This window comes from Myotis lucifugus, unplaced genomic scaffold (genome assembly GCF_000147115.1).
Source record: "Myotis lucifugus unplaced genomic scaffold, Myoluc2.0 scaffold_14, whole genome shotgun sequence".
Classification (NCBI taxonomy): Eukaryota; Metazoa; Chordata; class Mammalia; order Chiroptera; family Vespertilionidae; genus Myotis; species Myotis lucifugus.
The window spans coordinates 7,707,424-7,722,960 of record NW_005871062.1 but is presented as its reverse complement, the minus strand read 5'-3'; the positions used below and the strand labels follow the sequence as shown (position 1 = coordinate 7,722,960).

The 15,537-nt window shown below is 46.3% G+C and overlaps 1 protein-coding gene across 9 annotated transcripts in view; it reads left to right on the top strand.

Annotated features, from left to right (window-relative positions):
• ST6GAL1 (ST6 beta-galactoside alpha-2,6-sialyltransferase 1) overlaps positions 1-15,537 on the top strand; it is a 128,448-nt gene that overhangs the window by 100,879 nt on the left and 12,032 nt on the right. For 5 of the 9 annotated variants that reach the window (XM_006084795.3, XM_006084797.3, XM_023750569.1 and 2 more), the window contains 3 exons: positions 8,761-8,859; positions 10,225-10,399; positions 12,864-15,466. In XM_006084795.3, the coding sequence (XP_006084857.1) occupies positions 8,761-8,859; positions 10,225-10,399; positions 12,864-13,105 (516 nt within the window). In that variant the 3' untranslated portion in view covers positions 13,106-15,466. Of the gene's footprint in view, positions 1-8,760; positions 8,860-10,224; positions 10,400-12,863; positions 15,467-15,537 lie in introns of those variants that run through there. The other 4 variants (XR_002828221.1, XR_002828220.1, XM_023750566.1 and 1 more) reach the window with 2 other exon arrangements.

Genomic DNA, 15,537 nt, shown 5'->3' with positions numbered 1-15,537 from the left:
CTTCCTGTGATGCAGGGTAGAATTACAGGCCCCTCTGCTTTGAAGTTTGTGGGGGCTTTCAATTTGTGGTGCCCTTCTCCCTGTTAGAGCACCTCTTATCCAGGTCCAGTTTACCACGTCAGGCATTCCTTTAAGGCTCAAAGCCTGACCACCTTTTTGTTCGTCTTCTATAGCAATGACTCGCTTTGCAACTCTGGCAAATTTGCAAATCTGGCAGCCAGAACACACACTTTGTTTTCTCATCACTTATCATTTTTTTTGACGTATTTAAATCTTTATTGTTGAGATTATTACAGATGTCCCTCTTTTTTTCCCCCCATAGCTCCCCACCACCCAGTTACCACCCCAGGCCTTGCCGCCCTATTGTCTGTGTCCATAGGTACTGCATACATGCATATCAGATTTTCGTCTAATCTCTTCCTGCACACCCGCCATACCCTTTCCCTCTGAGAATTGTCATTCTGTTCCATTTCCATGCCCCTGATTCTATTCCATTCACCAGTTTATTCTGTTCATCAGATTTTTTTATTCATTTGATTTTTAGATTCACTTGTTGATAGATCTGTATTTGTTGTCACTTTGTTGTTCATAATTTTTTTATCTTTTTCTTCTTCCTCTTCTTAAAGAATATCCTTCAGCATTTCATATATACTGGTTTGGTGATGATGAACTCCTTTAGCTTTTTCTTGTCTCTGAAGCTCTTTATCTGACCTTCAATTCTACATGATAGCTTTGCTGGGTAGAGTATTCTTGGTTACAGGTTCTTGCTATTCATCACTTTAAATATTTCTTGCCACTCCCTTCTGGCCTGCATAGTTTCTGTTGAGAAATCAGCTGACAGTCGTATGGGTACTCCCTTGTAGGTAACTGTTTTTCTCTTGCTGCTTTTAAGATTCTCTCTTTGTCTTTTGCCCTTGGCATTTTAATTATGATGTGTCTTGGTGTGGTCCTCTTTGAATTCCTCTTATTTGGGGTTCTCTGTGCTTCCTGGACTTGTAAGTCTATTTCTTTCACCAGGTAGGGGAAGTTTTCTGTCATTATTTCTTCAAATAGGTTTTCAATATCTTGCTCTCTCTCTTCTTCTGGCACCCCCATAATTCAGATGGTGGTATGCTTGAAGTTGTCCCAGAAGCTCCTTACACTATCTTCATAATTTTGGATTCTTTTTTCTTTTTGCTCTTCTGGGTGGGTGTTTTTTGCTTCCTCATATTTCAAATCATTGACTTGATTCTTGGGATCCTCTAGTCTACTGTTGAATCCCTGTATATTATTCTTTATTTCAGTCAGTGTATGCTTAATTTCTGACTGACCCTTTTCCATTTTTTTGGCATTCTCACTAAGATCCTTGAAGGTCTCACTAAGTTCCTCGGAGGTTTCTAGAAGATTCTTGAGTAACCTTATAACTGTGGTTTTGAACTCTATATCTAGTAGTTTGCTTTCTTCTATTTCTTCCATTTGTGACATGTTTCTTTGTCTTCACATTCTGGCTGCTTCCCTGTGTTTGTTTCCCTTTTTTTTGGTTTCTGTGTATTGGGTAGCTTGAGTTGATAGAGTGGCCTTGTGTATTAGGTGTCCTATAGGGCCAGTGGCTCAGCCTCCCCAATCACCTGAGGTGGACCCTCTTGGTGCACCCCTTTGTGGGCTGTGTGCACAGTCTTGTTGTAGTTGAGCCTTGATTGCTGTTGGTATCACTGGGAGGAATTGACCTCCAGGCCAATTGGCTATAGGGACCAGCTGCGACTTCAGTGGGAGAGCTGCTGTGCAGAAGACACCCTTATGGGGTAGGACTTGCTGCAGTGGGGCTTTGGTGCTCATTGAGTCTGCCCCTTGAGTGTGTCACTTATGGATCTGAGGAGTTGTAATCTGGTATGGTTTCACACTGACCACTGGGTACACTGGCTCTTGAATCTCCCAGGAGGTGGAAAGTCAGCCACTTCCTTGGGCCACCCAGCAGGAGCTACAGAGATATCTTCAGATTCCTCCTCTTTGCATTGGGTTTGGAAGTGCCCAGATGAGGCCTAGCTGTGAAGCAAGGCAAGCTGGTGCTGGTGCCAGCCTTGGGCCTTTTATTGATAGCTTTGGGGCTCCCTGACCCAGCTGCAGCTTGTTTGACATGTTGTAGGCTGAGAAAGAACAGGCCATTCATATGCAAAAGCCACTGTGCACAGCTTGGGTGGGGTTGTAAATTGGGTGGGGCAGTGTCTCAGGGAATCTCCAGGGCAGAGTGAACAGAAATGTCTACCAGTCAGCCCTGCACCAGGGAGTTCCCAGCATGGGAACAATGACTGCTGCGAGCACTTCCATCTGGAAGAAAGCCACCCCTGCATTCCTACCCTGATGCCAGATAGTCCAGTTTCTCCCCGTATCTGTCTGGGTCCCCCAGAGCCCGGCACTGGAGCTCAGAGCAAGCAGGAGTTTGTAAATTGAGTTCTTTTCAGAGGAGCAGTTGGGTCTCATAGCAGCCTGTGTGTCACTCAGCCCCAATCCGCACTCGTTTCTAGAGCCTGTAGTTCTTACTGCCCATAGGGACTTCTTTCCCCAGCTCTGGAACCCTGGTGTGGCTGGGACTCCTTGTTCCTCCAGGTGGCCTTCAAAGAGGTGATCTCCCTCCCGATTATAAAAGCCGCACACCCGCGTGCCTGACCAGCTTGTTCCACGCCTCCGCACCTCCTACCAGTCCCAATGTGCTTTCTTCTTTACCTCTCTAGTAGTAGTACTTCCACTCAGCTAGCTTTCCTGCAGTTCTGGATGATAGTTGTTCTGTATTTTAGTCGTAATTTTTGATGTGGTTGTGGGAGGCAGCAAGTACAGGCGTTTACCTATGCTGCCATCTTGGTTCCTCCCCACTTACCATTTTGTAATCAAAGCTGCCTCTCATGGTCAGAAAAGATCAGACAGACCTTGGTGGACATCCTAGCTCCATCCCTACCTAGCTTTGTGATCTTGGGTAGTTATATAACCTCTTAGAGCTTTCTTTTCATGCCTACTTGGGGCTAGGAAATGTGAAGAATCAATGAAGAGACATTGATCTGGACTGTTGTCTGAGTAATATAACCACTAAGTCTAGATTCTATAGTTAGGATATATCAATGTCTATGCATGCATGCATGCCCAGAGAGCATATTAGTTTCTTAAGGCTGCTGTAGCAAAATACTACTATAAACAACAGAGATTTATTTTTTCACAGTTCTGGGGACCAGAGGTACAAGATTGAGGTGCTGTCAAAGTCGAGATCTGTTTCTGCCTTGTAGATGACTGCCTTTTCTCAGTGTCTTCCATGGCCTTTCCTCTGTGTGCATGGGTGTCTCTTCCTTTTCTTAAAAGGACATCAGTTTTATCAGTTTGGGCCTCATCCTTATGAGCTCATTCAACCCTAATTACCTCACTGAGGACCCTATCTTCAATATAGTCACATGGGGATTAGGGCTGCAGCATAAGAATTTGAGGGGCAGGGGACACAAATCAGTGAAAAACAGAAAAAACCAACATAGTCGCAGTGGTAAGATCTGAAGAATGCAATTATGGGTGATTATCATTTTCTTTTATATGTACATAGATACGTGTGTATATTGTATTTTCTAACTTTCTGCAGGCAGTATTTATTACTTTATGACTGGAAAAGTCACTTTAAACAGGTTTCCAAAACAACAACACTCCATCTCCCTGTGGTAGCCTTTTCCTGGCAGGTGTTCCTTGGAGACCTGTTTCTCTGGCAATGACTTTCTCTCCTCATCCAGAGGTCCCCAAGGATCCCTGAACTCAGGCCAGACTCTGCATGTGGGTGAGTACAGGCGCATTTGAGAGGAGCTTTATTCTCTCCCAAGTCCCTTCTGCTGCACTTGAAAAAGTGACAGACTGAGATGTGCTCTGGGCACTGCTGGTCACCTGGGAAGGACCCTAGAGCAGCGGTCCCCAACCGTTGATCTGCGGACCACTGGTGGTCCGTGAGGTCTGAAAGGTTGGCGATAGCTGCCCTAGAGGATGGTAGTGTCCTATAAATGAGGCAGCTGAGGTCTGGAGAGGGGAAGTGACTGAAGACCACAGAGTGGGTTAGACTCAAAGCAGTCCCCCAATTCCCTGAGCACTTCTGAGGATTATTTTTTTTGTATGCAACTCTTTGAATCTCACTCATAGGGCTGACAGAATTAATGTGGTAAGTTCAGAGCCATGTCTATTTAAGATTGAGGTGGGGGGGCTTGTGGCTTCTCCCTTTTCTGTCCACTAGATACCAGCCCCTGCCACTTTCTGTTTCTCCTGGATAAAACTAGCATTTATCTCCACCTCATCTTAGTTTCATGAATTACTTTTTCATTAGCTTCAAGTAGCTCAAGTAGCTCATTTCCCCTTTGGGTGCCGTGAGAACTGAAGGTGGCCCAGTTCCTAATAGTGCACTGGCTTGTTTGAGTATCTTGTGGTTTGTGAAGGTAGCCTTATGGGAATAGAAAGAATACTTTGGAAGGAGCTGACCTCTGGTCCTGGCTCTGCCTCAGACTCACCTTGAAGCCTCGGACAGTCTCTCTTCTCTCTGGACCTCAGTTTAGCCATCTGAAAAGAATGGATTTAGATCTAGTCCCTCAAGGATCTTCCTGCTGTGACAAACAACAACTCAAACAAAAGGCAAAATTCTTATAATACTTCCATAATCCTCGTCATGTGCTTTCTCTGCAATTTCCTTGCAAGAGCCATGGGTGTCGCATGCTACCCTCCTTGTATGAGGCAGTGCACTGTGTAGATTAGAAGTGTGGATTCTGGTGCCAGTCAAAAGGGCTCTAATTCAGACTCCGCTAAGTAACTTGCTAACTGGCTTGGGCAAGTTACTTAATATCTGTATTTCCTTGTTTATAAAAATGGGTATACTGCCCAGCTGGTGTTGCTTAGTGCTTAAGCATTGACCCATAAACCAGGAGGTCACGGATTGATTCCAGGACAGGGCACATGCCCGGGTTGCAGGCTCGATCCCCAGTGGGGGACATGCAGGAGGCAGCTAATCAATGATTCTCTCTCATCATTGATGTTTCTATCTCTTTCTCTCTCTCTCTGAAATCCATAAAAATATATTTTAAAAATGGGCATATTAATAATTGACTTTAGAACTATCATGACAATGAACTGAGATAATATATGAAAATATCTGGCTTGGAATAAGCATCACTGAATGGTGTCTCTTGTTATATGTGCTGTGAATACAGTGTCCCCATGGAAAGAGGATGGCGCTTAAAGTTGGAAGATGTGGGTTCCATTCCTGTTTCCGATGGCCTGTCAGCTGTTGGACTCTAGGCCAGTTGTCTCGTCTGAACTTCAAACCCCCTACAGGCACATAGCATTGCTATTATCCTTTATTGTAAAAGAGGAAACTTTGTGCTTTTCTTTTAAGATTTCTGAGGACAGAGGAGCGTCAGATCCTGGGAAAGTCTCAGGGTGCTAGAAGTTGCTGCCACTGGCCTCCTGCTTTATATACTAAGAAAATTGTTGGAGAGGGGCTGCAGTAGGAGGGGACATTTTAAAGAATCCCAGATATCTCTAATCCTCATGAGTACCACAAAGCACCTGGTGTCAGTGCTCTAAGAAGAACTCAAGAAAAAACTTGTGCTTTCAACATGCCAGCTGTTTGGGGTGGGGTGGGGAGGTTTGGTGGGAGGGAGTGAAGTTGTAGAATTTTGTCTTGGAAAACATGTATGGGAGGGAGGCCTGCTGTCCCATGGACTCGCTATTACCAGCTCAGTCTTGCTAAGCCCCATGTGCCAGGAAACCTGCTCTGCCTCTGGACTGCAGCACCGAATGCCTGTGCTGTGAGTACAATGTCCCCATGGAAAGAGGACAGCACTTAAAATTGGAAGATGTGAATTTCATTCCTGTTTTCTATGGCCTCAGCTGTGGGACTCTAGGCCAGTTGTCTCATCTGTGAACTTCAAACTCCCTACAGGCAACATAGCAATTGCTTTTCTTTCTATGTTCTCATTTTAGGAAATGACTCGAGGTTCAGGAGTCACCTTTGACCCCCCCCCCTTTTCCTTCACTTTTAGTATCCAGTTAGTCTGCAAGCTTACAACTGACAGTTGTAACTATTCTTCATTATTCTCTACTTAGGCTACAGCAGCAGCTTCTGTCTGGTCTCCTTTCCTCTGAAAGCTCTACTCCAGAAAACTAGACTATTTAGATCTGTCCTACTTGAAAGCCTTTATTGTTGCCATAATCTACAGAAGAAATTCTGAGTTCCCTTGCATGACCCCTGCTTAATTAAATGTCTCTGGTCCCTTCCAGCTCTCCCAATGTATCCTAACTATAACTGGGTAGCCTGAAACTCCCTAACAAGCTCCTCGCTGAGAATTAGATTGGGCTACAAGTGACAAGAACACTCTGCCTACCACTTAACACTAGCTTAATAAGAGAAAAATGTATTTCTCATGTAAGAAAAAAAGAAGTCCAGAGGCAGACATTCTAGAGCTGGTGTGGTGTCCTGAGTGTCAGGAACCCAGGCTCCTACTCCCTTGTGCGACTTCTACTTCATGGGCCAACATGACTGCTCCAGCTCCAGCCATCACACCCACTTTCAGCCAGCAAGGGGGAGGAAGGAACAAGGAAGCACATAACCCTGCCTCTGAGGACACTTCCTGGAAGTCACACTTGCTTACACACCACTGGCCAGAATTTTTGCTTTAAGGCAGTGGTTCTCAACCTTCTGACCCTTTAAATACAGTTCCTCATGTTGTGACCCCAACCATAAAATTATTTTTGTTGCTACTTCATAATTGTAATGTTGCTACTGTTATGAATCATAATGTAAATATCTGATATGCATGATGTTCTCAGGCGACCCCTGTGAAAGGGTCATTCGACCGTCAAAGGGGTCGCGACCCATAGGTTGAGAACCGTTGCTTTAAGGGAAGCTGGGGAATTTTTATTTCAGATAGCCTTTATTTTTATTTTTTCTATTCTTTTTATTTATTTTAAATTTAAATCCCCCCCCCATTACAGTTTACATTCAGTATTTTCTAATCTTTATTTTAGTTAGCCATGTTTTGAGGTAACTATCAGAAGTGTTTGTTACCAAGGAAGGAAGAGAGAATGGGTACTGGGTGACACCTAGCAGTCTCTGCCATGCACTCTTACATCTGGAGATTTGTACGCGTTTCTTCTTCTGTATGGGACAACCTCCCTCTCATTGTCACATTCCCCTGGCTTGGCCTGTTCTTATTTATTCCTTAACACTCATTCACCTCGTGGCCACCCTCACCCCGACACCCTGTACAACTGCACAATCCCTCGCCAAGGTGGACCCACCACCCGTATTTCTTGCCTGAAAGATATACTAAGGACAGGATTATATTCTTCAGGCTTCCAGGGCTTCCCTACATCCGGGGGAAGGTATGGAGGTGATGTAGCCACATGACCTAAGGGGCTTGTGGCAAGTTGCTGTTATTTGGGTTGTACACAGATCGTCTGCCCTCCCATAGCTGTTCATCAATGTCACTGCAGTGACGTTGATTAGGTCTCTGCCTTTGTGATGGTGAGTGGTCCAGGGCAGGTGGGATTATTGTTGTGATTCTTGCTTTTATTTTCAGTCAGTTCTTTACTTGATTTCTGTGATGTGTTCCTCTCAGTTTCTACCTGAGCAACATCATCTTCCACTTGCATTTTAAGAGGAATGTCTGATAGTTGATCTCATATCTCAGTTTTGGAGTGACCTGACTTATTTCACTATAAACCTTTGGGGCCCCATTGCTCTTTCTCATTTACTTCTGTACCCCATCTGATGAGTATGAAGGCCTAGGGAGATCACACCACTTGCTCCTGGTCACCAGATAAGTTAGGGCAGAGCCAAGAATCGAGCTCAGGTCTTTTCATATCCAACTCTGGTATCTTTCACTTGCCACCACACTTTTATTATGTTGGTATGTAATTTAATTAACATTTCTGTGCGTAATTTTCTCCCTGAATTTAGATTCTTTTAGGATAAATGCCAAAAAAGTGAAATGACTGAATCAAAGGGCATACATACTATTTTTTTAAGGAACTAAATACATTTTCTAAAATTTATCTAGCACAGTTGTCGGGAGTCTTATGATAGTCACATTTTGCCCAATGGGCTTTAACTATCGCTTGCAGGCCAGTATGGAAGCCTGGGAATATGAGGGAGGAGAGGAGCTGTGACTGGTCTCCAGCAGGTTATGTATGAGCATCTCACCAGCCTGGTGAGATTCTCGTGTTTAGAGGTGCATGTTTTTGTATATACCATGGCCCCTACACACAGACTGATGACTTCATTTGGTGCTCAGCCACAGACACAGCCCTCCGTTCCAACGATGCAGAAATCAGTGGCCGTGTGGGACTCATGAGAGATGCTATGTCTGTTTCCTCACAATCTGTAGACACTGTACTGGACTTTATAGGTGATTAAAAGGATTTCTAGGGACTATGTTGATTAAATGAGATCCTGACTTTAAAGCTCATCCCCTTGCCCCTCCTATGAAGTATAACTGCAGGGAACTATCCATAAGCCTTTTTCACCATACCCTCACCCAGTAATCTCCAAGTCTGAGTACAACCCTCTCTGCTTTATGGCTGATTCATTATGACAAAATGCCCTTTGAGGGCCACACAGTTCGGAATCTTTGCCTTCTTCTCACTGAAGTTAAGTGCTGCACGAAAACCTAGAAGCCTCGTGGGGCTCGGAGGTCTCAGGTGGTCCTTGTGATGTGGGACAAATCAAACATTTACATGTCCATGTCCAGGTGACAGCTTGTCTGTTTCTTCCTGCAGTTGGTCACCACAGAACAGAACTTCCTCACAGACAGTTTGTACAATGAGGGAATCCTGATTGTGTGGGACCCGTCTGTTTACCATTCAGATATCCCCAAGGTAAGTGGGTGTCCCTCGGAAACAGGGATTGAGTCTCTTGTTTGCCAATAGCTTTTCCCAAGCTCCTGGCTGACCTGGGCCATCCGGGAGGACTGGCTGTGCTACCCTACTTCATCTGGACAGCAGTTCAGACGTATTACTGTCCTGCACCAGTGCTCCCTGTGCTCTGGTCCGCATTGCCTTCTATTGGTCTCCTAACGATGGTTTGTCGCAGGAGGAACAGTGGCTCTTTTGCTATCTGTGTGGTGAGAATATTCTTGAAGAGCATCAGCAGGAATAGACAGTGGTTACTATCCTATATAATAAAAGCCTAATATGCAAATCAACTGAACAGCAGAATGACCGGTGGAACGACCAGTCGCTATGATGCACACTGACCATCAGGGGGAAGAAACTCAATGCAGGAGCTGCCCCCAGCCTGCAGGCCCCAGGCCAGCCAAGGCGGGTGCCAGCGGGGCCCCCTCAGTCGCCCCCCCCCCAGTCACCCCACAGATCAGTCCTAATCACCGGCCAGGCCTAGGAGCCCTACCTGTGCACAAATTTCGTGCACTGGGGTTCTAGTTAGTCCTATAAATCGTGTCACCACCCTTGTCCCACACTTTCAATTTCCAGAATTCTCCTCATTTCACTCTCATAACAACATGAGGAAGTAGACAGAAGTGTGGCTTTTTTCCATTTACAGATGAGGAAACTGAATGTGGAGAGGGAAAGTCACGTCTTTCAGGACTTGATTTCCTAGGCAAAGGGCCAGATCTGTAACATCAGCTCATTCAAGGGAAGAAGACGAGAGTGTCAGGCCTGCTGGACTCGGCCTGTCCAGAATGGCCCTCTCACTGTCATGCGTGGCAGTTGGCCTCTCTCTGGTGTGGGCTGCAGTGGCCACAGGAGAATGGCTTCAGGAAGGACAGAGAACACGGCTCTTGGGACACTGAATTTGCAATTTGGACATAGCAGTAGCTGACAAGCTCTGGTGATCTTTTGTACCCTCACTCCTCAGTTTCCACGGTCTTGCACTGATCTTTGCCCCCATAAAAATAAAAATGAGGGTGGGATTCGATGGTGCCAGGGCCCCTTTCGGCACTGATATCATTCCCAGATAATATGATCTTTACATCTGAAGCTGTTCCAGGATCACCATGCTCAAAATCCCCTGTGAGCTACATGCTGGCTCTCCCTGCTATCATTGAGAGCTGTGATGTGGAGGGAAGTCTGAAATTTTCTCTATCGGAGGGGCCATGCCTCAGGATTCTGCCTTGCTCCTCCCCCCCCCCCGCGCCCGTGTCCCCAGATGAGGACGACTGCCTGAGGCAGCAGTAACACTGGCATACTTCTCCCCTTGAGACAAATCATTTCCTTCTTTTTCAGTGGTACAAGAATCCCGACTACAGATTCTTTGATAACTACAAGAGCTATCGTAAACTGCATCCTGATCAGCCCTTTTACATCCTCAGACCCCAGATGCCCTGGGAGCTGTGGGACATCATTCAAGAAATCTCCCCAGAGGAGATTCAGCCAAATCCCCCGTCCTCTGGGATGCTCGGTGAGTCCATGTCTGGGAAAGACCTCTCGTGTTTGTTTATAGAGGAGATTAGCTTTCTCCTGGGGTCTCGTTCGTTCATTCATTCGTTCACCAAACAATTGCTGTGTTTTTGCTGGATTTGTACACTATGCCAGTTTCCAGCTAAGTTACAGAGATTAATAAGATAGACTCCCTTTTCTTTAGGATGTGCAGTGGGAGAGTTCAGTCAGGTGCTTGAGGTAGCATTCAATTTGTGCGAGGAGGGAGCGACCACCCTGGTGCCACAGGAAAGAGTGGACAGTCCAAGAGCTTTGTGGAGGAGTAGCTTTGCATCAGGCCTGTGAGAGGGGCAGATTTGTCAGGTGGAGGTGGAGTGAAGCACAGACAAGAGGGGAGGTGGTAACACAGAGAGAACAGGGCAGGGCTCTGTTGAGGAGAGCGATACACTGACATCAGCCATACCACTTACACAGGTGCCCAAAAATTCAGGAACAAGATACTATCTTTACACAATATTTTTAAAAAATCACAATGCAAAATTGTATGATGAATGAAACATCAAAATTTTAAATAAAGACAAGATGAATAATAATATGCTGAGCCATATTGAAATCTGGGGATAAAGGAAGAATCAATAATACTTTATTTAGAATTAAAAAAATTGTTCATGCTAGTGAACACCCTAGTTGTGGCCCTGAGAGAATGAGCAGTGAAGTTTGACTGCGTTTGGGAGCCATGAATGGAGCTGTGGGAGCTGATGTGGAGTGGGCTTGGGGGTCAGAGTAGAGAGGGGTTCTGAATGCTGGCTATAGACTTTCTTCTGGGACTTTCTTCAGTTCTCTTGGCCTTCAGGGAATGTCTGCCTTACCTCCCTTTCACTTTTAGTTTAGCTGGACCATGGGCAATTTCCACAAGGTTCTAGGCTTGGTATTTGCACAGGAAGGGAAGCTCCCTCCTCTGGGCCCTTGAGCGGACTACTTTCCACCAACGGCCCCAACCATTCACCATTGTTTCATTTGCCTTTCCACTTCCCCTATAAAACTGCAAACTCCCTCAAGGGCGGGGACTGTGACCTCCCCTGTTAGATTGCAAACTCCCTCAGGGTGGGGACTATGGTTGACTCATCTTTTGTGAGTCTGGCACAGGACAGCCCTGTGGAAAATGTTCCCTGAGTAAATGAACAAATAAGTGTTTAATATGAGAGGTACTCCTTATAGAAATAGATGGGGGCTCTTCCGGTTTCACATCTTCATATCTTTCTCTTCAACTTTTGAATGGGTGCATTTGGGGCTCATCTTGGAGCCCTTTGAGCAGGAATAGTTGGGGAAGCATTATGGGGAACATATTTCTCTACTGCCCTGCCTTTTTCCATGCTGTTCCCTCCACCACCAATCCTCCCCTCTTGCCCATCCCTCATGGCCATAGCCCCTGCCATCCCCCACACCGTGCTCTGGAAGGTTTACTTGAGCCCTCTCTCATAGGAGGTGCTCTATCTCATAATTTCTAGCACCCCTGCTGTGCCTACATTCCTTAGTTGCAAATGTATCTTTTCTCCCCCATTGGACCAGGGGCAGCCAGAGGGCAGAGAGAGAGGGCTTTCCCCATATCTGATTCTTTTGGAACAAAGTTGCTGCAGCAGTTTTTATAGTTTTGCTGTTAGTGGGAACTGTTCCATCATAAAGTTTCCCTATATTTATGTTGACAAAAGGGGTCTCAGAGCCATGATCTTATTGCATCCTAACAATAATGACCTGTGTGGTAGGAGGTAGGTAGATAACCCTGTTGAGGCAGATGAAGAACCTGAAGGACATGTCCTGCACGAGATGACTGACCCAGGTGGGGACAGGTGTGGGTGGTAGCATCTCAGTGTCTGCACCGCTTCCCTGAGAGCACCAACGTGGTCCCACCTCCTCGGCTCCAATCTTTACATGAATGAGCAGAGCCCATCAACACAGACCATGGGGTGCTCCAACTTCCATATGTCCCTCCTCCCAGCTGAGGGAGAAAAGTCTTCCCTCTTCACACTGTTTCCTGCAAGTACCATAAGAAACACCTTGTCCCAAATAACACCATCTAAGAGGTTCCTTCGGGATATAAAAATGCTAGAAAGTATTATGTCCCTGTGGTGGTACTGTCTTCTCAGTCACCTTGTCCTCTCTCTTCACATAGCTCATTTACATAGATAAATGCATTGATGATGGATGCAGTCCATCAATCCGCTGGTGTTTAGGGAGGACCTGCCATGCACCGGGTTCTGGCCTACGTGCTAGGGATACAAACGTGAATCAGGCTCAGTGACCTGCAAGGAACAGCCTGCCAGATTGGCTTACCAGAAGTACTCATGTTGAGAATCATAAGAATAACTAAGAAATCCAGATAGATGTCTCCCCAAATTTGGGGTCATGAGCTGTGGACTCACTGGGCAGAGCTCCGAGGAGCAGGGTGGGTTGTCGGGCAGGACTTAACCTCTTACTCCCCTCTGCAGGCATCATCATCATGATGACGCTGTGTGACCAGGTGGATATTTACGAGTTCCTGCCATCCAAGCGCAAGACTGACGTGTGCCACTACTACCAGAAGTTCTTCGACAGCGCCTGCACGATGGGTGCCTACCACCCGCTCCTCTTTGAGAAGAATATGGTGAAGTACCTCAACCAGGGCGTGGACGAGGACATTTACCTGCTTGGAAAAGCCACACTGCCTGGCTTCCGGAGCATTCACTGCTGAGCATGGGCTCCTTGGCCAGGTGCCCTCACCCTTCTCCATTGGGCATTTTATAGCCCGTCTCTTGGCCACCCTGGGCCTGGGAAGACCATGTTCCCGAACAGCCCCTGCCTGCTCCTTGCACTCTAGGCCTTCCATCAGCAAGGGCCCTGGGGCTTCAGGAAACCAAGGGCGAGGAACTAGGCCCAGCCTGCCCTATAGCCATAGAAGTGTGTGAGCCCAAAACCCCCTGCACACACACCTAGCACTCTTTCCAGACAGAGTCCTCCCCTCCTTCCACAAGGGTAAATGTAAGACCTACCTTTCCTACCAGGGTTGCCCAAACTGGGGGCTATTTTCTCCACCTGAATAATGCTATTCTCACAAACCAGCACTCTATGTTGCTTGAAATCTGCACTTAGACATTGATTTCATGTTTGAAAGAAATTCTCACTAATTATGATGATGTCTATAGGGTGGCTCTGGGGAAGGGAGTTGGGGGGGGGGGGGCAAGTAAGTGCTACAGGGTGTAGGAAATATGCTCAATTCCTCCAGAAGGAAGTTGCTCCCAAGGTCCATGCCCTTGGGAGAGGCAGTGTCCTATCATTCAGGCTGTTTGGCTGGTCCCTCGGCCTGGGTGCCTATGTGCAAAGGGTCTTGATGAACCCACATCTCTTTCCATATGGAGATGTAGCTACAGAAATGTATGGTCTCCATCCTCAAGTTGCTCACAGTTCAGTAGGAAAGACAGACGAGTAGGATGCAGTGAGCTCAGTGCCCTGGGGGCCTGTAGAGAGGTGGGCTTGCTGTTTGTCTGTCTGTCTGTGTACCCTGAGGAGGAGGAGCACACACTGTGTCTGTGGGTCATAGAGGGCTTCACAGAGCGGGGGCCAAGGAATGGGTTTTAGAGAAAGAAGGGGAACATGTCAAGTTATGTTTTCCTTTCAGCCTTTATTACCCATATTTATTCTCTAGGGTCTGCCTGAACTTTCAGGCTCAAATTTTTTTTGAGGGAAATCCCAATCCATGTGTGAGGCAACAAGTGCAGCCCCATGGAAGATACAAGAACATTGCCAAAACCCTTATTTCTCTAGGCTCAGCTTGGCCTGCCCTGAGCCTATCCTACTAGCTGGGTTTGTATTGTACACTGTATCCACCTCTTCCTTTTTAATGCTCACCCCAAACCTCCCTCTATCATCTTGTTTTTTCCCTTTAAAGTGGCCCTCCCCCTCCCAGAATACTTCTAAGCATTTTCTCCTTTAAAAGTATCCTGACCTCGATGTCTTTGACCTTCATGGGCTTTCTGTGAAAGGTCTCTCAGGGAGTGGGGATATGGTTCCCGAGAACTTAAAGTTGCTCTCTGAGGTCAGAACCTTAGAGACCATAACTGATTTTCACAAGGTGATCAAATGGCCTCCCCTGCTGCCTCTCTAGCAAGTGGTCAGGGGCAGTCTTCTATTTACTAGCCATGCCACCCTGGGCAAGTTTTCCTGTCTGAGCCTCTGTTTCCACATCTGTAAAATGGGCGTGATGAACCTATTTCACAGTGCTGTTGTGAGGGTCACATGAAACGCCTGCCCTGACTCTGTTCCTGGCACCTAATAGGTGCTCAGTACATGACAGTTTCCTTCCTTCCCTTACTAAGGACCTGCTCTGTGCTCACACCTGGGCAGCACCCTGCTTTGAAGGAGGCCAGAGATCGGGTCCTGTCCTTAGGGAATTAACTGACCTATTGGGGAACAACAACTACCCTGTTTGGAACGAACAATCAGGAGACTATCCGAGGCAGTGGAGGGGGCAGAACACGCCCCTACTCTTCCCTGCCTGCAGCCCAGCCCAGGCCTGATTCTGCTTGGGAATGGGCGGGAGGAGCACTTGGGCCACTAATTTCTGTGGAACTAGTTTTACCTGCCTCCCGGGACCCATAAATTCCTGGCCTGCTTTTCTTATTTGACTCACTCATTGCAACCTTTGAATCATGAACACTGAGTGCAGAGGAACGTGTCATTCCATCCTCAGGAGATAGATGTTGGCGTGGACACTGAGACTACACTGGGTAGATGCTAGCTTTTAGTTATTATTAATATAAGGGATCAAATTAATTTAAGTGTGATTCTGTGCTCTACATAGAAACTCTGGTAAAATGCACACACTGTTAATTTGGTGAGATGTTTAATATGTGCTACAGATAATTTAAAAATTGGAACTCCCCTGTCTCTAAGGGGTTCTGTCTCCCACAGTAATCATGAGGTCCTCTAATCCTTTCACCAATCAAATAGCTGTTGACATGATTTGGAGTTGAGGCATCTTCTGAAAAATGCCTAAGCTAATTTTGAATTATTCAAAGCTTATGTAAAATTTTAAATAAATGTTTTTTTTTAAAAAGTTTGTCCCTCTCTTCTTACTTGATAAGGGAACAACTGATTGTCACCTCTTATCTCCAAAGAGGACACGGC